The 26299-nt window shown below is 36.2% G+C and overlaps 2 protein-coding genes across 3 annotated transcripts; both read left to right on the forward strand.

The window, feature by feature from the left end:
- Positions 1–335: 335 nt before the first annotated feature.
- On the forward strand, positions 336–12119 carry LOC141599043 (uncharacterized). 2 transcript variants are annotated; one of them, XM_074418921.1, is made up of 11 exons: positions 336–456; positions 1935–1987; positions 2375–2430; positions 2707–2745; positions 2840–3234; positions 3347–3419; positions 4654–4926; positions 11008–11088; positions 11222–11310; positions 11600–11702; positions 11811–12119. In XM_074418921.1, exons 4-11 carry the CDS (start codon positions 2737–2739, stop codon positions 11988–11990), a joined length of 1203 nt encoding a protein of 400 aa, XP_074275022.1. In that variant the 5' UTR covers positions 336–456; positions 1935–1987; positions 2375–2430; positions 2707–2736; the 3' UTR covers positions 11991–12119. The 2 variants fall into 2 exon arrangements, with proteins under 2 accessions (XP_074275022.1, XP_074275023.1); XM_074418922.1 differs by lacking the exon at positions 336–456 and having other exon boundaries at positions 1976–2075.
- Positions 12120–25030: 12911 nt separating this feature from the next.
- On the forward strand, positions 25031–25444 carry LOC141600568 (uncharacterized). The gene has a single exon (XM_074420809.1). It carries the CDS (start codon positions 25031–25033, stop codon positions 25442–25444), a length of 414 nt encoding a protein of 137 aa, XP_074276910.1.
- The last annotated feature ends 855 nt before the right edge of the window (positions 25445–26299 follow it).

Here is a 26299-nt window from a genome sequence, read left to right on the forward strand (position 1 = left end):
TAAAATTTTAAAATATTTTTTTCATTATAACCAAGTTAATTACCCCGTTGCAACACAGGGCATTCAACCTAGTTTACAATAAAACCTCAAGTTAGTAATATTAAAACTTAGCTGTGCAAAGATTCATCTTCCATTCTGGCAACTTGCAGGATTTAGTTGTCACTTGCGAAACAGCACACATTATTTCCATAGTTTTAGGGTTTATGATACTTGTTACTTTCTCATTTATTGGAATCACTACATATTATTGGAAAAGCGCTGGTTATTTCACACAGCTACGCTTTTGAAAGTAGTTATCAAACTATTTTAAGTGCCTTGAAGATTGTTTTACAGTAACACCTTTTATTTCTTTATAGGGTATGCTGGTATGGTGCATTGGCGGTGTACTTGAAGGCAGGGCCAGTGTCAATGGAACATGTTTGGTTGGCATTGCAGGAGACTAAGGAGGAGAGCGAGGTGAGGATTATGAACTTGTTTAATTTTTTCGATGAGTCGAGTGGGTACTTAAATTATGCTGAGATTTAGGCGGGTTTAACTGGCCTTCATATTCACTGGCATTGCTGGGTTTGCAACTTTGCTATTGCTTTTTAGTTTAGCTAGGGTGACAATTAGGTTTAAATTTACGGATTAATTAGAATTATTTGAAAGGTTTTGAATGGCAATTAGAGAAAATCATCAAAAAAGTTAGTAGATAATCTTGATTATCATTTGAGTTAATATGATTATAGGATGCAAGTGACATGATAACTTAACATCGCGGAGACTCATATCGATGACTAAATTCAAACCAGAATAATAAAAGAAGACAAAAGGCTATCAACTTATAAAGTTCTTCAGAAAATTGCAGCAGAATAGTGAAAGATGAATGATTTAAGAAATGTATGCAATCATTTGCCTTCTTTCCCGAATTGTTCTGTGCTTATGAATAAGACATAAGCTTCCTCTCTTGCCAAGTTGCCATCCATGAAGTTCTGTCATATGTGATAAATAGTGGGTTAAACTCTGGTTGATTAGAATGTGAAAAGGAATTCCAATGTTTTATATTGAGGCCGAGTTGTTGCTGCTTATCGAATATTTTGTCGTCGTTGTGTAGCTTGATGAAGTCTTATAAGTGGTTGGTCTTTTCAAAAAAAAATTGGAATTACTTTTTCGCACACTTTTTCATTTATTTTCCATCTAATACCCTTCCTAGTTCTTACTAAAAACCTAAGAAAATTTCCTCTTATATGAGCTTTTTCCTAAAACCTAATCAAGTAATCAGACTTGAATAATAATGGATCCATATCTTTTTCCTAAAACCTAATCAAGTAATCAGACTTGAACAATAATGGATCCATATCTCTCCAATTATGAAGTAATCTACTAATTTATCAATTATTGTGTGTCATTTATTTAATAAAATTTTGTTTTTTGTTAAAGGATAAAATTAGGGTTTGTTGAGTTTTATTTAATTAATCAAGTTAGGGTTAGGGGTCGTTCGTGGTGGCTGATACGGTGGTTTATGGATGGATGGTTACTGCGTTAGAAGCAGAACAAGGCTTATTATAACCGTCAGTAATTTTGGTCAAAACAAGCCCATACAGGATTACTTGTTTGTGTTTCATGTGCACGATGACGATAGTCAAAACGAAGAAGGATAAGCAAAGCTTGTTTAGTATTCCCAAACACTCTACCAATAAATGGGAGTTTTTTTAGCTCTCGCCAATTTAACATGGTGCAATGCCATGGAGTAGAGTTCATAAACATATCATTCTGATTGCAGATTAGTAGAAAAGAGAGAGTAAAATGGTGGGTAATTAGTTTGAGTGAGAGAGATAGAGAAGAATGATGGGGGTAAATTCGTAAAAATCGTATGTGAAAAAGTACAACCCAAAATTTACTGAGAATTGAAATAAGGATTTGTGCTAACGTGTGCTAATTGATTGTTTTTGCAGTTATGTTATGGATGTTAATATACAGAGCATAGGACGTTTGACTACATCGAAAGGTTATTGCTTTGGCAATCGGTTTAGAAAAGCAACTTGTTAGCAGCTTGATGCACAAATCTACAAATCTAGGTTACCAGCTTAGTGGTGGTACTACGATTATCCAATGATCCGAGTTTTATCAAATACTCGCAAATTTATTCCTGTTCAGAATATAACCCAATTCCTACTAAATATAGCTTCAAAAATTAACTGGGAATAGGAAAGCCGCTATATAAACACCTACCGGAAACAAGACGGCTATCTAGAAATGCAAGCATAAAACGAAAATGGCCTATTGACAGCGAGCAATAATACATGTTAATAGTACCTCTGATCAAAGATTATAAAAACGAAGTAAAACAAACACCAATTAAAACCCTAATCTCTTACTTGTTCCCTTGCTGCAGCCTAATTGATCGACAATCATCTCTCCTCTACCATATCCCATTGAAGCATCATATCGGTAAGATCTGTTAATTTCTCTTTGTTTTTTCCGACTTGTAGAAGAAGTAAATATGCTAATACAACAACAGCATTACCCCAGTGTCTCAATGGCTCCCGCAATTACAAATTGCGAGGTAAAGGGTCAGATGTATTAGCAGCACAAAGAGGCTGTTTCTTAATGACCCAATATGAAACTTGTGTCGAGAACTGAAGGGCCGCTATTACACAGGAGAAAGAAGTAAATATGCTAATGTCAAATTAATAATAATCTTGTTTTGTTTGATGAAATTGGCAGGAACACAAGACTAATTAAGTTGAACACAAGATGTGCCAGGTATATATATATATAGTCTCGTTTATGTTCACATAATTGGCTCGCTCTGTATTTCTCTGTTTGTATATCAATGATATTCGCTGGTTTTGGACAGAATTCTGATGATGAAGAAACCGAGGGCGCTATTTTCTATCGCACTCGGGATTTTGTGGAACAAGATAATAAGCATGAATTTGTTGGCTTGATTAACCGCCTCGACTCAAATGATAAAAAAGGAATACTTCTAAAGATTTCTATGTGTGATGCTGCAAATTGTCTTCGCGCAGTTTTTGATGGAGAAGCCGCCCTTGATGAAAGGTTTATCAAATACTATATTTCGAGTATAGCTAAAAACAGGCCTTTGCATCATGCAGCTTGTCTAGCTAAACCTAGGATAGCTTCATTATTGTTAGAAAAAGGGTTTTCAGCGGATTTGCGAACCAATTTCAAATCCCCGCATATTTGTATGAAGAATGCGCTTCCACTCAATATTGCACTCGAATACTGCCGGTATGTATTATCTTTGTTGTCATTACGGGCTGATAATGAGCCGAGTACGAGCTTAATCTTCTTCATTAATACTTTTGCAAATCTTCTTCATTAATACTTTTGCACTTTGCAGCTATTGTGTTTGGTTGATTTACGGTTGGAAATCTCCAATACACCAAATTATTATACCTTGTCAACAACCACCGGTACATTTTTTTTATTTTTTATTTTTTTACTCTGTGTTTTCGACCCACTAGGTAAGGTAGCAAGGGGTGGTGACCCCTACCCCAAAATTGGTTAAGAGGGCGAACCTTTGCTACCGCAAATACCCCTAAATAGGAGATATTTAAATATTAGCGCATTAAATATACCATAACATCATGTGCTTGAGTGGTAAAGTCTTTGATTTTTCTTCTATTACCCCAAATGTGATTCACATTCTATGCATATTCCCCTTTTTTTTTGGTTCTCTCCTTAAATGCATTTGTGAAGTAGATTTAGGCCCTCTTCTTTTGGACCAAAATTGTTTTAAGTGACAAAGTGCAATAACAATAATACAATTATAACCAACATGTATTTGCGGTATGTATTTGCGTTTTTACAAATAATCCCCAAACTTCAATGTATATTTCGTGGCCACCACTGAATTTTTATCGCGAGCATCGTTTTTCTTATTTCCGACTTGTTAAGGGACGATTTACGTAAAATTTCAAGATTACCCTCATTGACTTACACATTAACCAAATAACTAATCAATTCATTCGATTACACCAACCTAACCCTAAATCCCAGATACGATATAAAAATATGGTGGTAATTGGGAATATACATCGAAGCTTGGTTTTTATATTTGTAAAAACGCAAATACATGTTGGTAATCTTTAAAAAACCGCAAATACAACTCTACTTATTAGAATTGAAGTTCAACCCTCATATTTGTTTGTTGTTGTTTAACTTAGAGGAGACCGAACTCGGGAATTTTGTGGACCAAAGACTGGACCTAAAGGTTTCGATCTTGTACCGTACCAAACCCGAAATATTCGGGTTTGTCACTAGTAACTATCCACTAATTAAACTTAGTTTTGCCAAATCAAACATAATAAAAAATAAAATTGGCAATGGATTTAAATAATCGTTAATATTGCTTTTGTAATGTCTTTTGAAACTAAATTAGTAAACTATTTCGAAAAATTATAAAGATTAACCTTAAAAAAAACATTGAATTCGGTCTTTTTGGTCCGGACCTAAAATAACCGGTCTCGTACCGAAGATCGAAAGCTAAAAAAATGTGGACCGAGGACCGGACCTAAAAGAATTTAGTCCGGTTTCGGTCCAGACCAAATGGTCCGGTCCGGTGACCTAAAGTTGCTCAACCCTCCTATTTGTTTGTTGTTGTTTAACTTCAGATTTCTTACATTTTGTATTTTTGTGTGTGTTAAGACCTTCCACCCAAAGACTATTAGAGTAATGGCTCGGAACACGACAGAAATCAAACATGAATTCTTGAAATATCTAGAACAAGGCAAGGTGTTTGAAGTTGGTGCTCTGCTCGCCATTGCGAGTGATCTCATAATGTCTTCATCATCTACAATTGATGTCGAAAATGCTAGTATTGGTTTTAAGAATATAATGGAGATGCGACAATTTCTATTAGCGAGAATATCTCGGTCCTTGGGTGCTAGTAGTAATACACAACTGAAGGAGATAAAGAATGTTGGAAGTGATGACTTGAAAACAAGGGAAAAACCAATTTCTTGGTTTTGCATCTATCCCACATCGGTGGGGAAACTCCTCTTTGAGGGGTTTATATTTGTCCCTTCCATTGGTTGGTTAATTGTGTGGACCAAGGAGGCTTTTGTGTGTGTTTGTTGGGCCAGTGGGTTTGGGTCCAACACACACGCGCGCGCGCGCCGGCCCGGATCGGGCCCGGGTTTGAGTAGAGCCCCTGCGGGGCGGGCTGAAGGCCCGATTCTACCTTCTTGGGCTTTTTGCGTTTTGAGAGTTTTTGGGCTGAGTTTGTTTGTGCTGTTGAATGAGTCAGTCAACACTGTTAGTGGGTGAGAAGTTTACTCCCCACTTTCAGTCATTGACTGCTGCGTTTTAGGGACGGTTTATGGCTCTCTCACTATAAATACCGAGGTCTTCACATCGATTCAACACACAACAAAAAACTCTTTTTCTCTCTTCTCGTTCTCCACATCTTCCTCTCTACTATATGATTTCTGGGTTCTGCTTAAGTCCGTTCCAGGTCTTACAAACTCGAGTGGGCGTGTTTGTGAGGCAGCAGTAGTGTAATCCTTGGGGACTACCGGTCGTCGCTGATCGCCACCACGGTCGCACCGGAGAAATAGTTTTTAAGGCAACGGTTTCGAACCGTGTCACTACCTTACATCCGTCGGTATATCTAATCTCGGCATTTATTTCGCTCTTTGCATTCTTTTCCCTTTCGTAATTCTTTTGCCGCTAGTGAATTTACGAACTACAATTTAAAAACTATTTATTTAGTGCAAAGTAGCCATGTCCGTGATTTCGAAAATTGTACGATATTTGAAAATTGAGCAACTAGATGGTCGAATTATAAGCGTTGGTCCCGTAAAGCGTTGATGTTTTTGAGCGATTAGAAATTGATTATGTTTTATTTAATGACCCGCCAAAACCTCGTTGTTCCGTCTCTGCCGAGACTACCCCTCCCGCGGCTAAGGCGAGTTAAGTCAAATGAAGATGACATTGCTAAATTTGTTAAGGACAACAAAAGCGCTAGGTGTCACATACTTAATAACATGGTTAACCCGTTGTTCGATTTATTTGCTGATAATAAATCGGCGAAAGTCATTTGGGAGTCCTTCTTTGAAAAATATGGGGTGATGACGCTGGGAAAAAGAAATATGTTGTGGGTAAGTGGCTGCAATTTAAGATAGTGGATGGGAAGTCTATTATGGAACAGGTTCATGTCTATGAAAATTTGTGTCTTGATATTGTTAGTGAGGGCATGAAATTAGACGACCTTTTTGTTGCTAATGTCTTTGTTGGAAAAATTCCCTCCCTCCCGGTCCGAGTATAGAAATCGGCTAAAACACAAAAAGAAAGACATGTCCCTTATGGAACTTATCAGTCATATGAGGACCGAAGAGGCAAATCGCCTCAAGGACAACCCTATTTGTTTACCGGTCGTGATGAATGCATCTGTTCTTTCCGTCAAAGCTAATTTGGTTGAGTCCGGTGGTCCGTCAAATCTTTCTTTGAAAAGTTCAAGGGTAAGGGTAAGGCCAAGGTTGGTCGGGGTAAGGGTAAAGGAAAGAAGATCGATCCGGGGAAGTACACCAAGCCGGTTGCAAAGATTCGAAGCCTAAGGGTCCTTTGGTTTGCTATGTTTGTGGGAAACCAGGTCACAAAGCCTACCGGTGCATCGATAAGAAGATCTGCTGAAGTGAAGCCAATCTTTGTGGATGATGATGTCATTCTTCTTTGTGGTTGTTGAAGCTAATCGGTGGGTAATCTTTCTTGAATGGGTCTTGATATCGGGCGCTTCCAGACACCTCTGTCTTTGATAAGGGGTTATTTCTTGAGTTCGAGGAGATAGCGATGGGGAATGCGTCTACATGGGTAATTCTTCACTGCAAAGATCACAGCAAAGGCAAGATCTTTCTCAAACTCACCTCGGGGAAAACACTTGCCCTTAATAATGTTTTATTTGTACCTACATTGCGTCGAAACCTCGTGTCGGGTGCCTTGTTAAACAAAGTCGGCATGAAACTTGTTTTTGAGGCCGACAAGGTTGTAATGTCGCGCAATGGGGAATTTGTGGGCAAGGGTTATCTGTCTGGGGTTTTTTTTTTGTATCGAACACCGATTCCGTTTTTAATAATATTGCATCTACTACGCTTATATCGCCGAGAGTCTATTGATGTTTGGCATGGTAGATTAGGTCATGTGAATATCGACTACATTAAAAAACTTAAAACCATGAGTTTAATTCCAAGTTTGTCGAGTCAAGAATTCTCTAAATGTGGTAGCTGTGTTGAGGCTAAATTCACAAAGAAACCTAGTAAACCTGTGACAACTAGGAATACGAGTCTTCTTGAGTTAATTCACACCGACCTAGCTGACTTCAAAAATGTTGCAAGTAGAGGTGGCAAGAATTATTATGTGACTTTTATAGACGACTGTTCGAGGTACACCCGAGTTTATTTGCTTAAGACCAAAGATGAAGCAGAACAATCGTTTATAAACTTTAAAAATGAGGTCGAAAATCAACTCGACGGGGAAGATTAAAAGGGTAAGGTCGATAGAGGTGGTGAGTATAAATCCGATTATTTAGCGAGACTTTTGTCTTTGCAAACGGTTTAATACATGAGACTAGTCCACCTTACTTACCCCAATCCAATGGTGTAGTTGAACGTAAAAATAGAACTTTAAAAGAAATGATGAATGCTATGCTTTTAAGTTCTGGCCTATCCGACGATATGTGGGGGAAGCAATACTTTCGCTTGTCACATTCTTAACCGTGTACCTCATAAGAAAATTGACAAGACACCCTACGAGATTTGGAAGGGCTATCCTCCTAACCCGAGTTACCTTAGAGTGTGGGGGTGTTTGGCTAAAGTGGGTTTACCCGACTTTAGGAGACCTACCGTTGGACCAAAGACCTATGATTGTGTTTTTATAGGTTATGCTCAAAAATAGCTCGCCTATAGATTTATGTCTTTGAGTGACCGTTCTATATCCGAGGCTAGAGATGCCGAATTTTTTGAGCATGTTTTCCTTTTCGGAAAAATGTTGTTTCATCTACTTCACTACCCGTTGCATCTATTGATATGTCTTCACATGCTAGTTGTAGTAGCACTCCTATTGATCATGCTATTGAACCTAGGAGGAGTAAAAGACCTAGATGTCCAAAGGATTACAGTGATTATGTTACAACACATTTATCTGAATATGGATACTCTGTTTGTGCAAGTGATGAGTTTGTTTGACTTTTTAATAGAGGATGACCCAAAAACCTATAGTGAGGCAATGAAATCCATTTATGCTAATTTTTGGAAAGATGCTATTAAAAGTGAACTTGATTCTATTGTTTCTAATCAGACTTGGGAGTTGTGATTTACCTAAAGGTAGTAAACCCATTACGAGTAAATGGATCTTTAAAAAGAAAATGAGACCCAACGGTACAATAGAAAGGTTCAAAGCTAGACTTGTAGTTAGAGGCTTTACACAAAAGAAGGGCATTGATTACTTTGATACCTATTCTCCCGTGACCAAAATTTCGACTATAAGAACTCTTGTCGCTTTAGCTGCTATTCATAACCTTATTATACATCAGATGGATGTTAAAACTGCTTTCTTGAATGGTGAGCTAAAGGAAGAGATCTATATGTCGCAACCTGAAGGGTTTGTGATTAAGGGTCAAGAGAATAAAGTGTGTAAACTGAACAAGTCACTTTATGGTCTCGAAACAAGCACCTAAACAAAGTGGTATGAGAAATTCAACACTACTTTGATGAGTAATGGCTTTATAATTAACAATTCTGATTCATGTGTTTATTCCAAAGTAATTGAATCTGATTGTGTTATTATATGCCTATATGTGGATGACATGCTTATTTTTGGTAACAATTTAGATGTGATAATTAAAACCAAAGAATTTCTGTCATCACACTTTGAGATGAAGGACTTAGGAGATTCGATGTTATCCTAGGAGTTAAGGTTATCCGAAACTCCAATGGAATTTCTTTGAGTCAATCTCATTATGTTGAAAAAGTGTTGAAAAAGTTTAACTGCTTTGATGTTGTGCTCTAGAACACCCTATGATTCTAGTATACATTTGAGTAAAAACTTGGGTGACAGTGTTTCCCAGGAAGAGTATGCTAAAATCCTAGGGAGTGTGATGTTTCTTATGAACTGTACTCGACCAGATATTGCATATGCGGTTAGTAGACTGAGTCGTTATACACATAACCCTGGTAACGAACATTGGAATGCTCTTCGTCGTTTGCTAAAATACCTAAGAGGAACAGTTGATCTGTGTTTGCATTATGGTAAATTTCCTCCTGTGTTAGAAGGATATTGTGATGCAAATTGGGTTGCAGGTAACGATGAGATTTGTTCTACTAGTGGTTATGTCTTCATCATGGGTGGAGGTGCGATATCGTGGAAGTCTTCTAAACAGACTTGTATTGCACGCTCTACCATGGAGTCGGAGTTCATAGCTCTTGAGTTGGCGGGGACAAGAAGCCGATTGGCTGAAAAACCTATTGGCCGATGTACCAAGTATGGGGAGGACGGCCGACACCGGTCTCCATCTTTGTGTGACTCGAAAGCTGCTATTGGCGTTGCAAAGAATAGTGTCTACAATTCGAAAAAGAGACACATGCGAATAAGGCACGCTGCAGTTAAACAACTCCTTGAGAATGGAGTGATTACTGTGGACTATGTGAAGTCCGAGAGTAATCTTGCTGATCCCTTTACTAAGGGGTTGACTAAGAGATTAGTCGTTAATACGTCGAGGGGAATGGGGCTTAGGCCCTTAAGTCAAGGTTGAGATTGACTAGGTCCAAAGTTTCATTCCTATGGCGTAGTATGATTCATAGCCTTTATGGTGGTGCTTTTGAGACGCACTTGATGAATTATACACCAGGTTGGACTCATGTCCTTAATGGCTCGTGTGACAAGTGCTACTGAGAAGCACTTGAGCCACCTACGTAGGTGTGATGATTCTAAGACTATGAGAAGTCTTGAGGTCACCCTATTAGTACCAAGGTAACGCATGAAGCTCTAAAAGAGCGCGTTGCACTCTGAAATCGCGGGACGGTCTTAATTAGAAGGTATGATATGTGTTGTGGGGGGTATCGACCGAAGCTCAGCTAGGAATTCAAATCGCAAGATATTCTCTAGCTGTAAGTAAGTTGTTTCCTCATTTCACTAAAGTATCAATTCAAATCGAAAGATATTGATACCTAAGTATCCAATCCTTCCTTTACCTAGAAATCTTTTAGTTCTTTTCTTCGCCATCTGTGGGGGATTGTTGGAAGTGATGACTTGAAAACAAGGGAAAAACCAATTTCTTGGTTTTGCATCTATCCCACATCGGTGGGGAAACTCCTCTTTGAGGGGTTTATATTTGTCCCTTCCATTGGTTGGTTAATTGTGTGGACCAAGGAGGCTTTTGTGTGTGTTTGTTGGGCCAGTGGGTTTGGGTCCAACACACACGCGCGCGCGCGCCGGCCCGGATCGGGCCCGGGTTTGAGTAGAGCCCCTGCGGGGCGGGCTGAAGGCCCGATTCTACCTTCTTGGGCTTTTTGCGTTTTGAGAGTTTTTGGGCTGAGTTTGTTTGTGCTGTTGAATGAGTCAGTCAACACTGTTAGTGGGTGAGAAGTTTACTCCCCACTTTCAGTCATTGACTGCTGCGTTTTAGGGGACGGTTTATGGCTCTCTTCAGCTATAAATACCGAGGTCTTCACATCAGTTCAACACACAACAAAAACTCTTTCTCTCTTCTGTTCTCCACATCTTCCTCTCTACTATATGATTTCTGGGTTCTGCTTAAGTCCGTTCCAGGTCTTACAAACTCGAGTGGGCGTGTTTGTGAGGCAGCAGTAGTGTAATCCTTGGGGACTACCGGTCGTCGCTGATCGCCACCACGGTCGCACCGGAGAAATAGTTTTTAAGGCAACGGTTTCGTACCGTGTCACTACCTTACATCTGTCGGTATATCTAATCTCTGGCATTTATTTCGCTACTGCATTCTTTTCCCTTTCGTAATTCTTGCGGCTAGTGAATTTACGAACTACAAAGAAGACTCTACGACTTCTCGAAATCTTTGATAGGATTGGAGACAAGCTTCTCCCACTTATGCTGATGTGGGATGACTCTACTAGTGTATGATTTTATACTCCGTTGTTCCATTCATCTAAGATTCTTTATATATTATTTTTTTGTCATGTCAAATTCTTTACATTTTCTTTTTTGGGTCACACATATTTCTAAAGCTGTCATTAAATTTGAGTTTCAGGAGGTAGGAAATCGAGTTGCATCACTCATAGAGAAAGCTGCATATGATGAGAAAGTGGAAGTTGAGTACGACCATGACGCAGTACTCAGGTCTAGCATAGTTCTTGCTAATCATATACTCCCTCCGTCCCGGTCAATTGTTGTCCTTTCGTTTTGGCACAAAGACCAAGGAAAGAGGAAAAGGCCAATAACTAAATGACAAGTGGAACAAATTGAATGAGATTGATCAAATTACTCATCAAGTTCATTCTTAAAATAGAAAGGACAACAAATGACTAAGACACCCCAAAATAGAAAAGGACAACAAATGACCGGGACAGATGGAGTACTCTGTAATGCTCTGCTTATAATTAATCTTGCAACACTTTTAACCCTTTAGGTATTGCAACACTTCCAAAACTTTACTAGACGATGTCAAACCCACATGGGAATTATTGAGGGGTAGGAGTTTTGGTAATTGTACCAGGAAGTTTTCTACAAAAGTAAGAAATCTTTTTTTAGAAATTACGTAATATTAGTGGCATTGTATACCTATTCACATACGTACTCACTATGTCGTCATCATTTGTTTACCTTTGTGTTTAATGAAGGCACATTCCCAGAGTTGGTTGGAAGAGAGAAGTTCTCCTGTTGTTGTCCCCCTTCCATTGCCAACAGAAGGCCGATTTTTAGCTTGGAAAGGTGCGAGGACAAAATATGTATTGTTGAAGAAGCACGCTTCTTTTATTGGAGCTCTTGCCAAGGCCGTACGTCATCTACAATACCTTTAGGTACATATTTAACATTTATATGTTTAGTCGCAGTGGTGGAGCTAGAGAGGGGATAGCGGTGGCAAGCCGCCCCCGCCTGACAGACGGGAATTTCAAAGATTTTAATTAAAAATTTCCAACATTTTTCGAGATTCTCTTATGCCATTACCCCTTCGCCCCCACCAAGTTGAAATCCTAATAATTTGCGCAAACAATTGTTCCTCTTCGTATTGTAAATGCGTTTTTATTAAGGAAGATGGTAGATACTTCATTATGTGTTAGACAAATCTAATGATTAGCTATATTTGAACTCCATCATGAGTTTTTGAACCCTAATTCTGTAAATTGTTTGTGTTATTTCTTGAGCTTATTGTGTTAGGATCATTTAAAACTTTCGGAAAATTCACGTGGTACTCTTAAACTTTACCACTCTACAAATGGTACCCAATATTTTAAGTCTGTGTACAAAATAATCTCCATGTTTGATTTTCATGTTACCTGCCCTTTTTAATAAAAAAAATTATATTGAGCATAACTCCTAGACCATAATTCAGAATCGACAAAATCTTTTTTCTAAAATGATTATCTCGCCATGATATACGATTTACACTACTACAAATCCAGGCAACTACAACGTCCCTTTAACAACGATTATTCACGAAAATCACAATAGACGTTGTAAAATGTATGGCGCGAATTTTACTAAAATCAATTACAACGGGTATGGTTATAAAAACCGTTGTTATTAGTTTTAACAACGGGTCACACATGCACAACCGTTGTTAATAATTTGGAACAACTGCAAGTTCGGTTGGGGGATTTCGGGATTGGAAGGAGTTTGAGGGTTTGGAGGTTGTTAATAAATCTCCAAGGAGAGGCTTAATCCAGCGCCGCGACGGATTCTTAAACCTGTGTGTTGCGACTTGAAATAATTGTAAATTACTTGGGACTTTTATTAGACCAAGTGTCACCGTGATGCGGGTCATATTTGATGATTTAATAAAGGGGCTTAATTTTTTCTTTAGTTTCTAAACCCAAAATATTTATCTTTTTCATTTATCCTGTAATGCAATTACAGCTACCTGATTACAGGCATCAATCAATAATATATGTAGGGAGGCGGCAGAAATTTTTTATGATTATATCAGTTGTATGTACTGCTTTGCAAGATGAAGTACATTTTCCCATTTCGTCCTGTCGTGTGAATTCTGATTTGTGCTCTTATCTTTTGAAGTAAAATGCTTTCTGAAGGCCGCGCCAAATATGAATTTGAATAATTCTACAGCTTTAGTTAATCGTTGAAGGATATTCATAATGAAACGCTATCTCTGCTGGCTGCTACACGCCTACACAGCATTTCTTTGCATTACTAACGAGACATAAGTATGTCATAGGCGGTAAGGGTACCTGCTTATCCTTGTTTTAGAGTCTTGTAGCATCACCTCAACATGGAAGCGTCTTTCATATTTCTGAAATGTGAGTTAAACCCCAAATTCTATAATTCTACAACGAAAACTTTATGCGCGGATAAGGTTCTGAGCAAAACTACTGATGTTAATGTCGAAGAATTGGTCATGACAGATCATCATCATCTTCTGAGCTCCATTATTCATGCATATTTGGTGAAAGGGAATTTTTTTCTAAAATGGGGGCGAAAACAAAAGAAATAAACAAAATGTGCTTAGTTTCAAAGTAATTACCCAAAATGGGTCCACGTCAGCACCGAAGCTAGCTTCGGATTCAAGTCGCTCACCCGCTAAACGACTAAATTTTGGGTGAGATGAAATTACGGTTGCTTTTAAGGGCCTGTTATTTTAGTCAAAGTCGCTTAGCGGCCAAGCGACTGAGGCCCAAGTCGCTTAGCAGTTAGCAGCCCAGCGGCTGAAGTATTCTACAAAAAAAAAAAAATAGAAAAATGACCATTGCAAGAATCGAACCTGGAAACAATGACAATAATACTAATCTAGTTCCAACTGGGCCAGGAGTACGTTTATGCATTATTGAGCGCTGAAACTCATCTAATTAAATTCATAACCGTATTGTGTTTAGGTATATCAAGTTCAAGCGCATTTAAATGTTAAACAATTACTCTGGGCGCAGTGGTTAGGAGGTGGACTGGTGTAGGGGTTTGACGCGCGTTCGATCCTCTTAACTAAACAATTGCAATTTTTTTTTTTCAAAAGATACGGCAAGTCGCTTAGCAGGCAAGCGATTTCACCTGGACTCCTGGAGTCGTCTTGAAATTAAGCGATCGTAATCCGGAACCAAACCACCTAACCTAAACCGAAGCTCACGTGGACCCATTTTTGGCAATTACTTTCAAACTCGCCCCATTTCATTAATTTGTTTGTTACTGAGTCCCATTTTGGAAAAAAGTTCGATGAAAGGGCTTAATTTCTCGTACTCTTTGTAACAGTCGTTTCCATTTTATAAAGGTAACATGTATAAAATCTGATGATATGAAGTGGTAAAATTTTGTAGGTACCGTGAACTTGTGACTGATATCAATAACGCGACGAGAACTCAGATATCAGCCTTCATTAAAATCAGTGACCTCCTACGAAGATGAAGGGCTTGCAAGTACTCAGTAGTTCAGTAGATTAGATTCTATATTTGCTCACTCGATGTATAAAACTAGTTACGAGTTATACTAATTTCCAAAATAACCGTTTCACTCAAATTATTTTCCAAAATGACCATCTTATAAATTTAATTACCAAAATGACCATTTAAGTCATAAAGTTGCCAAAAAAAGCAAACTAAATAAGGCCCTGTTCTTTTGGACTGAATTTGTCTGAACTGAATTTAATGGAACTGAACTGAACTTAATAGAGCTGAACTGAACTGAAATAAAAATAAATAATAATAATAATAATAATAATAATAATAATAATAATAATAATAATAATAATAATAATAATAATAATAATAATAATAATAATAATAATAATAATAATAATATAATAACAATAATAATAATAAACATTATAATAATATTATTCAATATTATTATTGATAATATATTAATATAATCTAATAATAATCTAATAAGTAATATAAAAAATAAAATAGTAATATAATAATAAATATAGTAGTAATAATAATATTAATAATAATAATATATTAGTAATATAAATGATAATATTATTAATAATATTATAATATATTAAATAATATAATATATTAATAATAATAACTAAAAAACAAATATGATAAGTATAATATAAATATTATAAATAATAATAATAATAATAATAAATGATTAATAATAGATGTAATATAATAATTTATTAATATAATAATAATAAATATGTTATTAATAATATTAATATAAATGAATATATTAATAAAATAATAAAAATAATATAACAATATAATAATAATAATAATAAATATTAATACGCTAATATTTCCATGAATCATAATAATATAATAATAAATAAATAAAATAAATATAAATAAAATAATAATAACTATAATAGTAATATAATAAATATTAAAAATAAATTTTAATATAATAATAACAATAGTAAATAAATTAATATAATAATAATGATAACAATAAGAATATAAAATAAGAATAATAATATTAATGTTGAAATAAACTAACTGAATCGAATCGAATCAATGAACAATCTGACTCAATCAATGAACCGAATGAATGGAGTGGAGCCGAATCGAATCGAATCAACTTAATAGAGTGAATCGAATCGAATCAATTTATTAGAACTGAAATTAAGTCCAAAAGAACAGGGCCTAAATATAATATGAATTTCCTGATTTAATATATTCAGCAAATAGTTAAATAATGAAAATATTCTACTAAATTAAAAAATGGTAATATTTTAAAATTATTTTCAAAAAATTAAGATAATTATCTATAGGCCTATGAATTTACTTTTGAGTGAAGGAATATGATTTTTTTTTAACGTTTTACATAAAAAAAAAAACATATGTCATTTTCATAAAGATATCATACATTTTATATATTAAAAAAAAATTAAAGAACATGCAGCTTTCCTTCTAACATTAATATATAAGTTTATTTCTAAAGTTTCTCTTTTACTCAACTTATCTAAACTTTCACCCATTTTGAAAATAATTGATTCTTTTATTAATTTTTTTTGATAAAATAAAAACTAATTTTGATCAATTAAGGTTGGATGCTTTGGTTAAGTTTAATTAGATATTCATACATATATTACCAAGTTAACATGGTCATTTTGGTAAATAGAATGAACATATGGTCATTTTGGTAAATATTTTAGATTAAATGGCTATTTTGGCAAAAGACCCAACTTTAAATGACCATAACTCGTATTTATGTTGAAAACGGCAATTTTTTTTTTTAAAATTGCTCGTCTTTTCAAGAGCTACAATTTGAATAAATTTTTGTTGCATTTGGAACCGTAGCTTGGATTTTTGTATGTCGAAATATAGTATTTTTTATTGATTAAACTTTGAGTAACCATATCTTTTACTCACAGGTTCCGAATACAATAATTTTTTTTTTCAAGTCGTAGTTCTCGAAAAGGTGAGTAATTTGAAAAAAAAACCAGAATCGTTGTGTTTTGAATTCAAAAATACAAGTTAGGATCATTTACAATAACTTTTTGGTCCGAAACAATGAATATTTCGTGCAAAGTAACAAATTTCGGGCTATCGCGTGTATTTTCCGTAATTATGAGTTCAGATCTTATTTGGCCATTGGCCCCCAGAATTTCGCTGCTAAAAGCCCGCTTTGAGTAAAACTTAACAGAATTTAAATCCTGACCTAAAATGACCTAATATCCTTTGCTATAAATTCAAGTAAAATATTCGACGGAATGACTCACTTCGACACAAATCAATCAAATTAGATAGAAGAACAAACCCTAATTACCACAAATTAGGGGATTCCGGTAATTTTCCTCCTTCCAATTTCTTATTCACTCTCCGATTTCTAAAATATTTTCTCCTTGTAATTTATTTCAGCATCGTTTCCAATTTGATTTCCATAAATTTTACAATATCAGTCACCAAATTCCCCTAAATTTCTCTTATACTAACTGCTGGTGATCTTTGATTATCTATTTTGACCGGCTATTCGCTGCCATGATCAAATATCTCGATTTATCTGGTATCTGATCGAATATACGTTCAATGGGCATCCTCGCTATTTGTTACGGTGTCTTAGGCCGTTTTGGTTTCGGGTATTTTGCCAAGATCCGTAGACTTGGGCACCCCTTGTTTTATCCACCACCATTTTCAATGGTCTTATTTATAATGATGTTTACAATAGGGGTGTACAACACACACACACTTGTGTGCCGTGTATTCAGAGTCTGCCTCGCACTCCATATGGTGTATTAAATTTAATTGATCTGACTGATGTACTACATCTGATTGAAACTCTATTGATCCACTTTGTCATTCAGCCCGACAAAAGATCAATAAGATTTAGTACACCGACCACCAGATCTAATCGGCAAAGCTGTATACCCTACATGGTTCGAGCCTAAGGACTTGCTTCCATTGGATTTAAAACAACACGGATGGATCTCCCAATCACATGTGCTAAGTGTATTCAGAGTCTGCTTCGTACGCTCCGAAATCCTTGATCTTGCGGCAAAATGGATCAATAGAGTTTCAATTGCAAGAAACTCAGGTACCTTTTTGTATTGCATATTGTTCTGAACCTGTGTTGCTTCATTGATCTAACATTTGAAATTGTAACGCTTTTTTTTTTATTTTTTTTGGGTATTTGTTATCGTGTCTGGTTGGTGTTTTTTCTGCACAAGTTTTGGGTATTAATATGGACATATATAGTTGGTTAAGGTTGTTATAGTTGTAACAACCAGTTAGTTGAGTTAGTTAGAGAATTCTACCTAACCATAGTTGAGCATATGTCGGTGTAACAAAGTACTATATGTAACACCCCCATTTATTTAGGAGCCTTTAGCTAGACATTCCCAAATAAATAAGACTGTTACCATCTCGGTTTCCCGAGGTAGTGAATAACAAAGTACAACAATACCAAAGTACTTTAAATTAAAACTTTAATGATTACATGTTTATTACAAATTATCCAACTAAAACTTAATATGAAATACAATACAACTCGCAGCGGAAATAAATAAAGTGATAAAACATTCTATGTGGTCTAGACTTCTAGGTAGGTTGTCCAAGTCCTCACGCATTCCCATAAGCTCCCAAGTCAGCTAATCTTTAGTACCTGTCAAATCTGCTCCCCATAAAACGGTTCACCGCAGGTGTTCACGAATACACAGTCAACCGCGAGGTTGAGTAGGAATAAAACTAAACAACAAGAACATACAATTATCAATCCATTTCAATTTACTTTCATTGCACAACCCCCTGACAACGTGCTCCTTTCCTTTACTTAGGACAACTCCCTTACAACGTGCTCACATTACTTTGGTACCCCTCCCTTAACAACGTACCGCAAAATGTAATAGTACCCCTCCCTCACAACGTACATATTACCAACACCCCAGTGTACAAACTCCCTCAACAACGTACAACTGACTGTCGCACAGCTTTTCACAATAACCACATTCCAATCAACGATACAATCCAATTCACCTCATCAATATAACTGACACAAACCAACATAAGACACCCTTCCAACCTTTACGATATTATCAACCAACATACACAATATGAATCTCCCTTCCAACAATTACGATTATATCAACCAACACAATTCACATACGATCAATTCACTTTAACGTAAGTAATCCACCATACCAAACATAGATAATTAAAAGTCAAGTTGAGTAGGATTATCCCTACCTGGCAAGCAAGCACTCCAATTACGCAATCCAATAATTAAAGCGAACAAATCCGATTATAAACTCTTCACAATTTCCGTCACCTATATAATAATAAGAATTACAACAATTATAATTACTAACTTTATTTATTTATTTATTTATTCTTCTTATTATATTAATTATTCAAACCGACTCATTTATTTAATTATTACGATATTAAAACCCGCTAAATAATTAAGCACGCATCCCCAAACAAACCCGTGTCTCATACTCCTAATATAATAATACAAGTCAACCTATAATTTTTGTAAACTATCCTATAATCTCCCCCAATTACCCGTGTATAACCCCTCACCATTACTCACACATACACCTCCAACAACCCATTTTATTTCACCCAAACCCGACACCACCACCTCTGCCACCGCCCTACCGTAAGCCTCCTCTTCCCACCACCAAGACACGGCCCTACCACCAGCAACAACTACCCTACACGGCTGCCAAAGCAGCCATAGCAGCAACAACCACACACCTCACCAACAATACCGAAAACCCGTCACTATTCTACCCGGCTACCATCTACACCACACGGCACCACCGTCACTACCCGACCTAGCCACCACCAGCTTGCAACCCAGAGCATCCAACTCACCCCTAACCACCAACTAAACCGCCACTAGAAACCCACAAACCCACGCCCTAAACCCCGCGACAACTACCCCCTGCTCTCCCCTGTTTCGCGAAATCCCGAGCACCACCAGCACCAACCACCACCAACTACCCTACCAACATCCCCACCGTGGTCGACCCAATCCCCTGAGGCCAACCCACCATAATCCAGGTCAAGTCAGTCCCGTTTATGGGTCCAATTACCCATCCAAAACCCCACGACCAAAACCCGTAACCCCCCTGACCAGCCACCTTTAGGCGCCTGCCACCGCCACCCTAGGCCTTCCCAGACACCACCACTACACCCATTCCAACCCTTGCAACCCCACGAACTACCTCCCAAAGTTTCGTCTCATTCCGTCAAGGTTTGGGTCAGTTTTTAAGTGTCTTAAGATCGTCTGACATTCAGCTGTATAAGAAAATAAAACGAGATTAAAAGTTATTACCTATTAATTACCGCTTGCTAATTCCGTCTCCAAAAGCTCTTTATTCTTCTTTGTCAATTGTGAATTATATTTTCAGATTTATCATGGTATTTATAGTGTAAGATTTAGAGAATACGAGGTCAATTAGGAAACTATTATGACTTACCTTATTCTAACTAGTATAGAAATTGCTATTACAATTATATTATTATTATTATTATTATTATTATTATTATTATTATTATTATTATTATTACATATATTACTATTACCATAAGTAGGATTCTCTTATTTTATCTTTACTAATTTATTATCGCCATAACTTTTTATTAGTATCAATATAATTATAATTACCTTTATATTATATTATTTCCTTGTTATATTATTATTAATTCCCGATATAAATCCTGGTTATACTAACACCAATTCAACTAATTCGGCCCATATAATAACAACACACGGTCCAACACTCGATCACCAACTAAGCCCAAAGCACAAATACTAGCCAAACCCAATTCCCGACTTGAATTATTAATTTATTATTTAATTAACGTCTCGCTTGTATTTATTATTAGAAATGTCATTTAATTACTCATTAAATTACATAAATTATCCTTATAAATTATTATTAAAATACAGAGTATTACAGTCTTCCCCCCTTAAAATGAACTTCGTCCCGAAGTTCGCCCACAACTACCACCACATCACTTATAAACATCCTTATAACTAAACATCATTCAACACCATCATCCATATACTATTATCATCCATACCAATCGCATCACAAGGTATCACAACAACAAATTCATAATATTCGTAGTATCACATTCCTTCCCCCTAAAAAATTAACTTCGTCCTCGAAGTTCGGAATATCAAACAATAGGAACTAACAATTCATTGTTGTAACGCCAAAAAATAAGGAACACACAATGTAACATAAAGCAACTATTATTTTCCAACACAACTCCAAGTAATGAATAACAAAATCTTTGATTACTAGCAAAATCACATCATACAGGATATTCGAACTAAAATTTACTTCAACTTAAACTTCTTACTTTAGCTATCGACGAATACATTGCCAGACTAAATAATAATCTCTAACAAAATACGCACAATGGTTTAGTCTTTTCTTAATAATGATATCTAACATAAACATGCATGCAACTAATATAAATATTTGGTCTTAGGGAAACACATTCCGCATATTACTAGACATGTCATCCTACTTCACATAATTGACAACATCATAGTATCAAAGTGCAAAAGACAAGAAACAAGACTTACATATTTCCCAAAGGCTAAGAAAACATGTTGTTAATTCTAAAAATCATAAATAAATAATAACATAATTAAGTCTAAAGAACTTATACTTTTAGAAAATATAGAGAGTTAATAAAATATGAGAAAAAATAACCAAGTCAAAAAACACAAAAGATCCATTTATAATGCATTTTACAAACAACTTTGGCGAAACAGAAATTTTACAGCAACTTGTCAGAAACTTAGGTCAACTTGTAAAAATCACTATTAATTTTCAAAAATTTACCTTGTAACGTGGCTTATCAATTTAGAAACATATAAGAATCTTTTAAACAATGGAGTTGTAATTACACTAAATCGACAGGTACTTTTTAAACGGCAATTTTACAAAAACATGGCGCGAAAACATCACTGTACAGGAATATTCTGACCACTGCTAACTAAAATATTTATTTCTCCTAAACTGTATATTATTTGGACATGAGACCAGTGGCATATGAAAGCTAACTCATAAAGCTATTAATCATAAAATTTGCGTACGATAATTTTAAACAGGTAGTAAATGACAGCCAAAACAATCAAGGGTAAAATTTCGAGAAATCAACCAAAATTGCATTCTTCACAATTTCACGCAATTTCTTTAACACTTCACATATTAATCATACTCACATCTCCCACATACATGCCAATATACCTTCCCCATATCAACATGCTCATAACAATACTTAAAAGAAATCATCCACAATCATTAAATTACCCCACACTGAAATGTCTTCCACAGTCATTCAAACAAGACAAACAAATTCCTAAGGGAATATACTATATTCATTTTAAATTACCCCACACTGAAATGTCTCTCAAGGTACCCGGTTCAAAATTGGAAGGGCCAAGGTACGAATTAGGCGCGCTTTCCTAACGGTACTAAGAGGGGCTCCTAACAGTTTCTACCCGGGGTTCATTTTATTTAGACACATCCTAAGTTCATTATTATTCAATGGTTAGGCCTGAGGATCGTTTTGCTCTGATACCACTTTGTAACACCCCCATTTATTTAGGAGCCTTTAGCTAGACATTCCCAAATAAATAAGACTGTTACCATCTCGGTTTCCCGAGGTAGTGAATAACAAAGTACAACAATACCAAAGTACTTTAAATTAAAACTTTAATGATTACATGTTTATTACAAATTATCCAACTAAAACTTAATATGAAATACAATACAACTCGCAGCGGAAATAAATAAAGTGATAAAACATTCTATGTGGTCTAGACTTCTAGGTAGGTTGTCCAAGTCCTCACGCATTCCCATAAGCTCCCAAGTCAGCTAATCTTTAGTACCTGTCAAATCTGCTCCCCATAAAACGGTTCACCGCAGGTGTTCACGAATACACAGTCAACCGCGAGGTTGAGTAGGAATAAAACTAAACAACAAGAACATACAATTATCAATCCATTTCAATTTACTTTCATTGCACAACCCCCTGACAACGTGCTCCTTTCCTTTACTTAGCACAACTCCCTTACAACGTGCTCACATTACTTTGGTACCCCTCCCTTAACAACGTACCGCAAAATGTAATAGTACCCCTCCCTCACAACGTACATATTACCAACACCCCAGTGTACAAACTCCCTCAACAACGTACAACTGACTGTCGCACAGCTTTTCACAATAACCACATTCCAATCAACGATACAATCCAATTCACCTCATCAATATAACTGACACAAACCAACATAAGACACCCTTCCAACCTTTACGATATTATCAACCAACATACACAATATGAATCTCCCTTCCAACAATTACGATTATATCAACCAACACAATTCACATACGATCAATTCACTTTAACGTAAGTAATCCACCATACCAAACATAGATAATTAAAAGTCAAGTTGAGTAGGATTATCCCTACCTGGCAAGCAAGCACTCCAATTACGCAATCCAATAATTAAAGCGAACAAATCCGATTATAAACTCTTCACAATTTCCGTCACCTATATAATAATAAGAATTACAACAATTATAATTACTAACTTTATTTATTTATTTATTTATTCTTCTTATTATATTAATTATTCAAACCGACTCATTTATTTAATTATTACGATATTAAAACCCGCTAAATAATTAAGCACGCATCCCCAAACAAACCCGTGTCTCATACTCCTAATATAATAATACAAGTCAACCTATAATTTTTGTAAACTATCCTATAATCTCCCCCAATTACCCGTGTATAACCCCTCACCATTACTCACACATACACCTCCAACAACCCATTTTATTTCACCCAAACCCGACACCACCACCTCTGCCACCTGCCCTACCGTAAGCCTCCTCTTCCCACCACCAAGACACGGCCCTACCACCAGCAACAACTACCCTACACGGTGCCAAAGCGACCATAGCAAAGAACAACCACACACCTCACCAACAATACCGAAAACCCGTCACTATTCTACCCGGCTACCATCTACACCACACGGCACCACCGTCACTACCCGACCTAGCCACCACCGCTTGCAACCAGAGCATCCAACTCACCCCTAACCACCAACTAAACCGCCACTAGAAACCCACAAACCCACGCCCTAAACCCCGCGACAACTACCCCCGCTCTCCCCGTTTCGCGAAATCCCGAGCACCACCAAGACCAACCACCACCAACTACCCTACCAACATCCCCACCGTGGTCGACCCAATCCCCTGAGGCCAACCCACCATAATCCAGGTCAAGTCAGTCCCGTTTATGGGTCCAATTACCCATCCAAAACCCCACGACCAAAACCCGTAACCCCCCTGACCAGCCACCTTTAGGCGCCTGCCACCGCCACCCTAGGCCTTCCCAGACACCACCACTACACCCATTCCAACCCTTGCAACCCCACGAACTACCTCCCAAAGTTTCGTCTCATTCCGTCAAGGTTTGGGTCAGTTTTTAAGTGTCTTAAGATCGTCTGACATTCAGCTGTATAAGAAAATAAAACGAGATTAAAAGTTATTACCTATTAATTACCGCTTGCTAATTCCGTCTCCAAAAGCTCTTTATTCTTCTTTGTCAATTGTGAATTATATTTTCAGATTTATCATGGTATTTATAGTGTAAGATTTAGAGAATACGAGGTCAATTAGGAAACTATTATGACTTACCTTATTCTAACTAGTATAGAAATTGCTATTACAATTATATTATTATTATTATTATTATTATTATTATTATTATTATTATTATTATTATTATTATTATTATTACATATATTACTATTACCATAAGTAGGATTCTCTTATTTTATCTTTACTAATTTATTATCGCCATAACTTTTTATTAGTATCAATATAATTATAATTACCTTTATATTATATTATTTCCTTGTTATATTATTATTAATTCCCGATATAAATCCTGGTTATACTAACACCAATTCAACTAATTCGGCCCATATAATAACAACACACGGTCCAACACTCGATCACCAACTAAGCCCAAAGCACAAATACTAGCCAAACCCAATTCCCGACTTGAATTATTAATTTATTATTTAATTAACGTCTCGCTTGTATTTATTATTAGAAATGTCATTTAATTACTCATTAAATTACATAAATTATCCTTATAAATTATTATTAAAATACAGAGTATTACACTATATAAGCAAATCATATGTCATTGTAATAGACACAATTCAGAATAATACAATTCAATTTCTCTCATATCTCTTTCTACATGTTCTTCATATCAACATTTCATATGGTATCAGTTACCACGTTCTAAAATCTTGGTCATTTTTTGGTGAAAATTCTTGACAAAGATCAAGGATTCAAAGTTTTTCGTTTCCGCATAAAGTCATCAATCAATAATTCTTCATCTTTTTCTTCTTTTTCACCATTTATTCTTCATTTTTCTCCAAAAATCAATTCATCATGCCTGACACAGTATCTTCAACGTCTTCTGGTTTTGATTACTTTGAAGATCCTCTCTATCTTTCGTCTGCAGATCAGCCCAATGCAACTTTAGCATCTTTTCAGTTCGATGGTCATGACTTCTTGGGCTGGAAACAAGAGGTGTTTATGTCACTTGCATCTAAGAACAAAGATGGGTTCTTGGATGGTTCATGTTCTAAACCTCATGTTACTGACAAAAAGTTTAAGCAATGGTTTCGTTCAGATATTATGGTCACAAAATGGATTTTGAATTCTCTTAATAAATCAATACGAGAGAATTTAAAATATGTGAAGTCAGCAGAGGAACTATGGGAAGAGCTTCTTGAGCGTTATGGTTCTGCCAACGCTATTGAAATATATCAGCTGAAGAAGGATCTTGGAGCTCTAATCTAGGACAATATGTCTCTTGTGGAATACTACAGCAAAATCAAGTTATTATGGGAGACACTTGACAGTGTGGATCCTATTCCAGCTTGTTCATGTGGTAAAATAGATCTTTGTTCATGTTCCCTTATCAAGAAGATCATTGCTCGTGAGAATAATGGCAAATTAATCCAGTTTCTTATGGGGTTAAACAAAAGTTATGATAATGTTCGAACCCAAATTCTTTCCATGGATTCCTTGCCTACGATCAATAAGGTTTTGGGACTGTTACAGAAAATTGAACGGCAGAAGCAAATAACTGAAGGTGTTGAGGCTCTTTCTGAAATCACAGCATATGCTACAAATGCTCAGGAAGACTGCAACCAGCAGAGTTTCAAGAAAACACAGGTGGCAGCTCAGTCTACTGTTGCTCCTAAGTTCTGTACACACTGCAATATTAGGGGTCATGATCTCACTACCTGTTTCTGGTTAATAAAATGTCCTCATTGTGGAAAAACTGGTCACAAACCAGAGAATTGTTATAATGTCAGAGGCTTTCCCAATGAGAGAACAAATAAAAACAAAGGAAGAGGAGGCTATGGCAATAAGAATAACTCTCAAAGATTTGGCAAAAAGGCTGCAAATAATGTTGATGCAAATGGTTTGGATTCTCCCTTTGAAGATTCTGAACAGCATATTGACACTGGATCCCATGGGTCTGAGGATTCTCAGACAGTAAACTTCTCTTCAGGGCTTCATTCTTCTGTGATTGATGGGATTGTTTCATCAGTGATTGATCAGGTTATTAAGAGGATTTCTGATGATAAATCTCATATTTCTTCTTCCAATTTTGCAGGTACAATTCCTGAACTTTCTCATGTTTTT

This window comes from Silene latifolia, chromosome 9, assembly GCF_048544455.1.
Source record: "Silene latifolia isolate original U9 population chromosome 9, ASM4854445v1, whole genome shotgun sequence".
Taxonomy (NCBI): Eukaryota; Viridiplantae; Streptophyta; class Magnoliopsida; order Caryophyllales; family Caryophyllaceae; genus Silene; species Silene latifolia.

Excerpts from the sequence above, each read along its gene's own strand:
- LOC141599043 (XM_074418921.1), top strand. Across the intron at positions 4,927-11,007 it reads AACTGAAGGAGATAAAGAAT|ACTCTACGACTTCTCGAAAT; the intron begins GTTGGAAGTGAT and ends ACTACAAAGAAG. Across the intron at positions 11,089-11,221 it reads TGTGGGATGACTCTACTAGT|GAGGTAGGAAATCGAGTTGC; the intron begins GTATGATTTTAT and ends TTTGAGTTTCAG.
- LOC141600568 (XM_074420809.1), top strand. The coding sequence starts at position 25,031 with ATGCCTGACACAGTATCTTCAACGTCTTCTGGTTTTGATTACTTTGAA.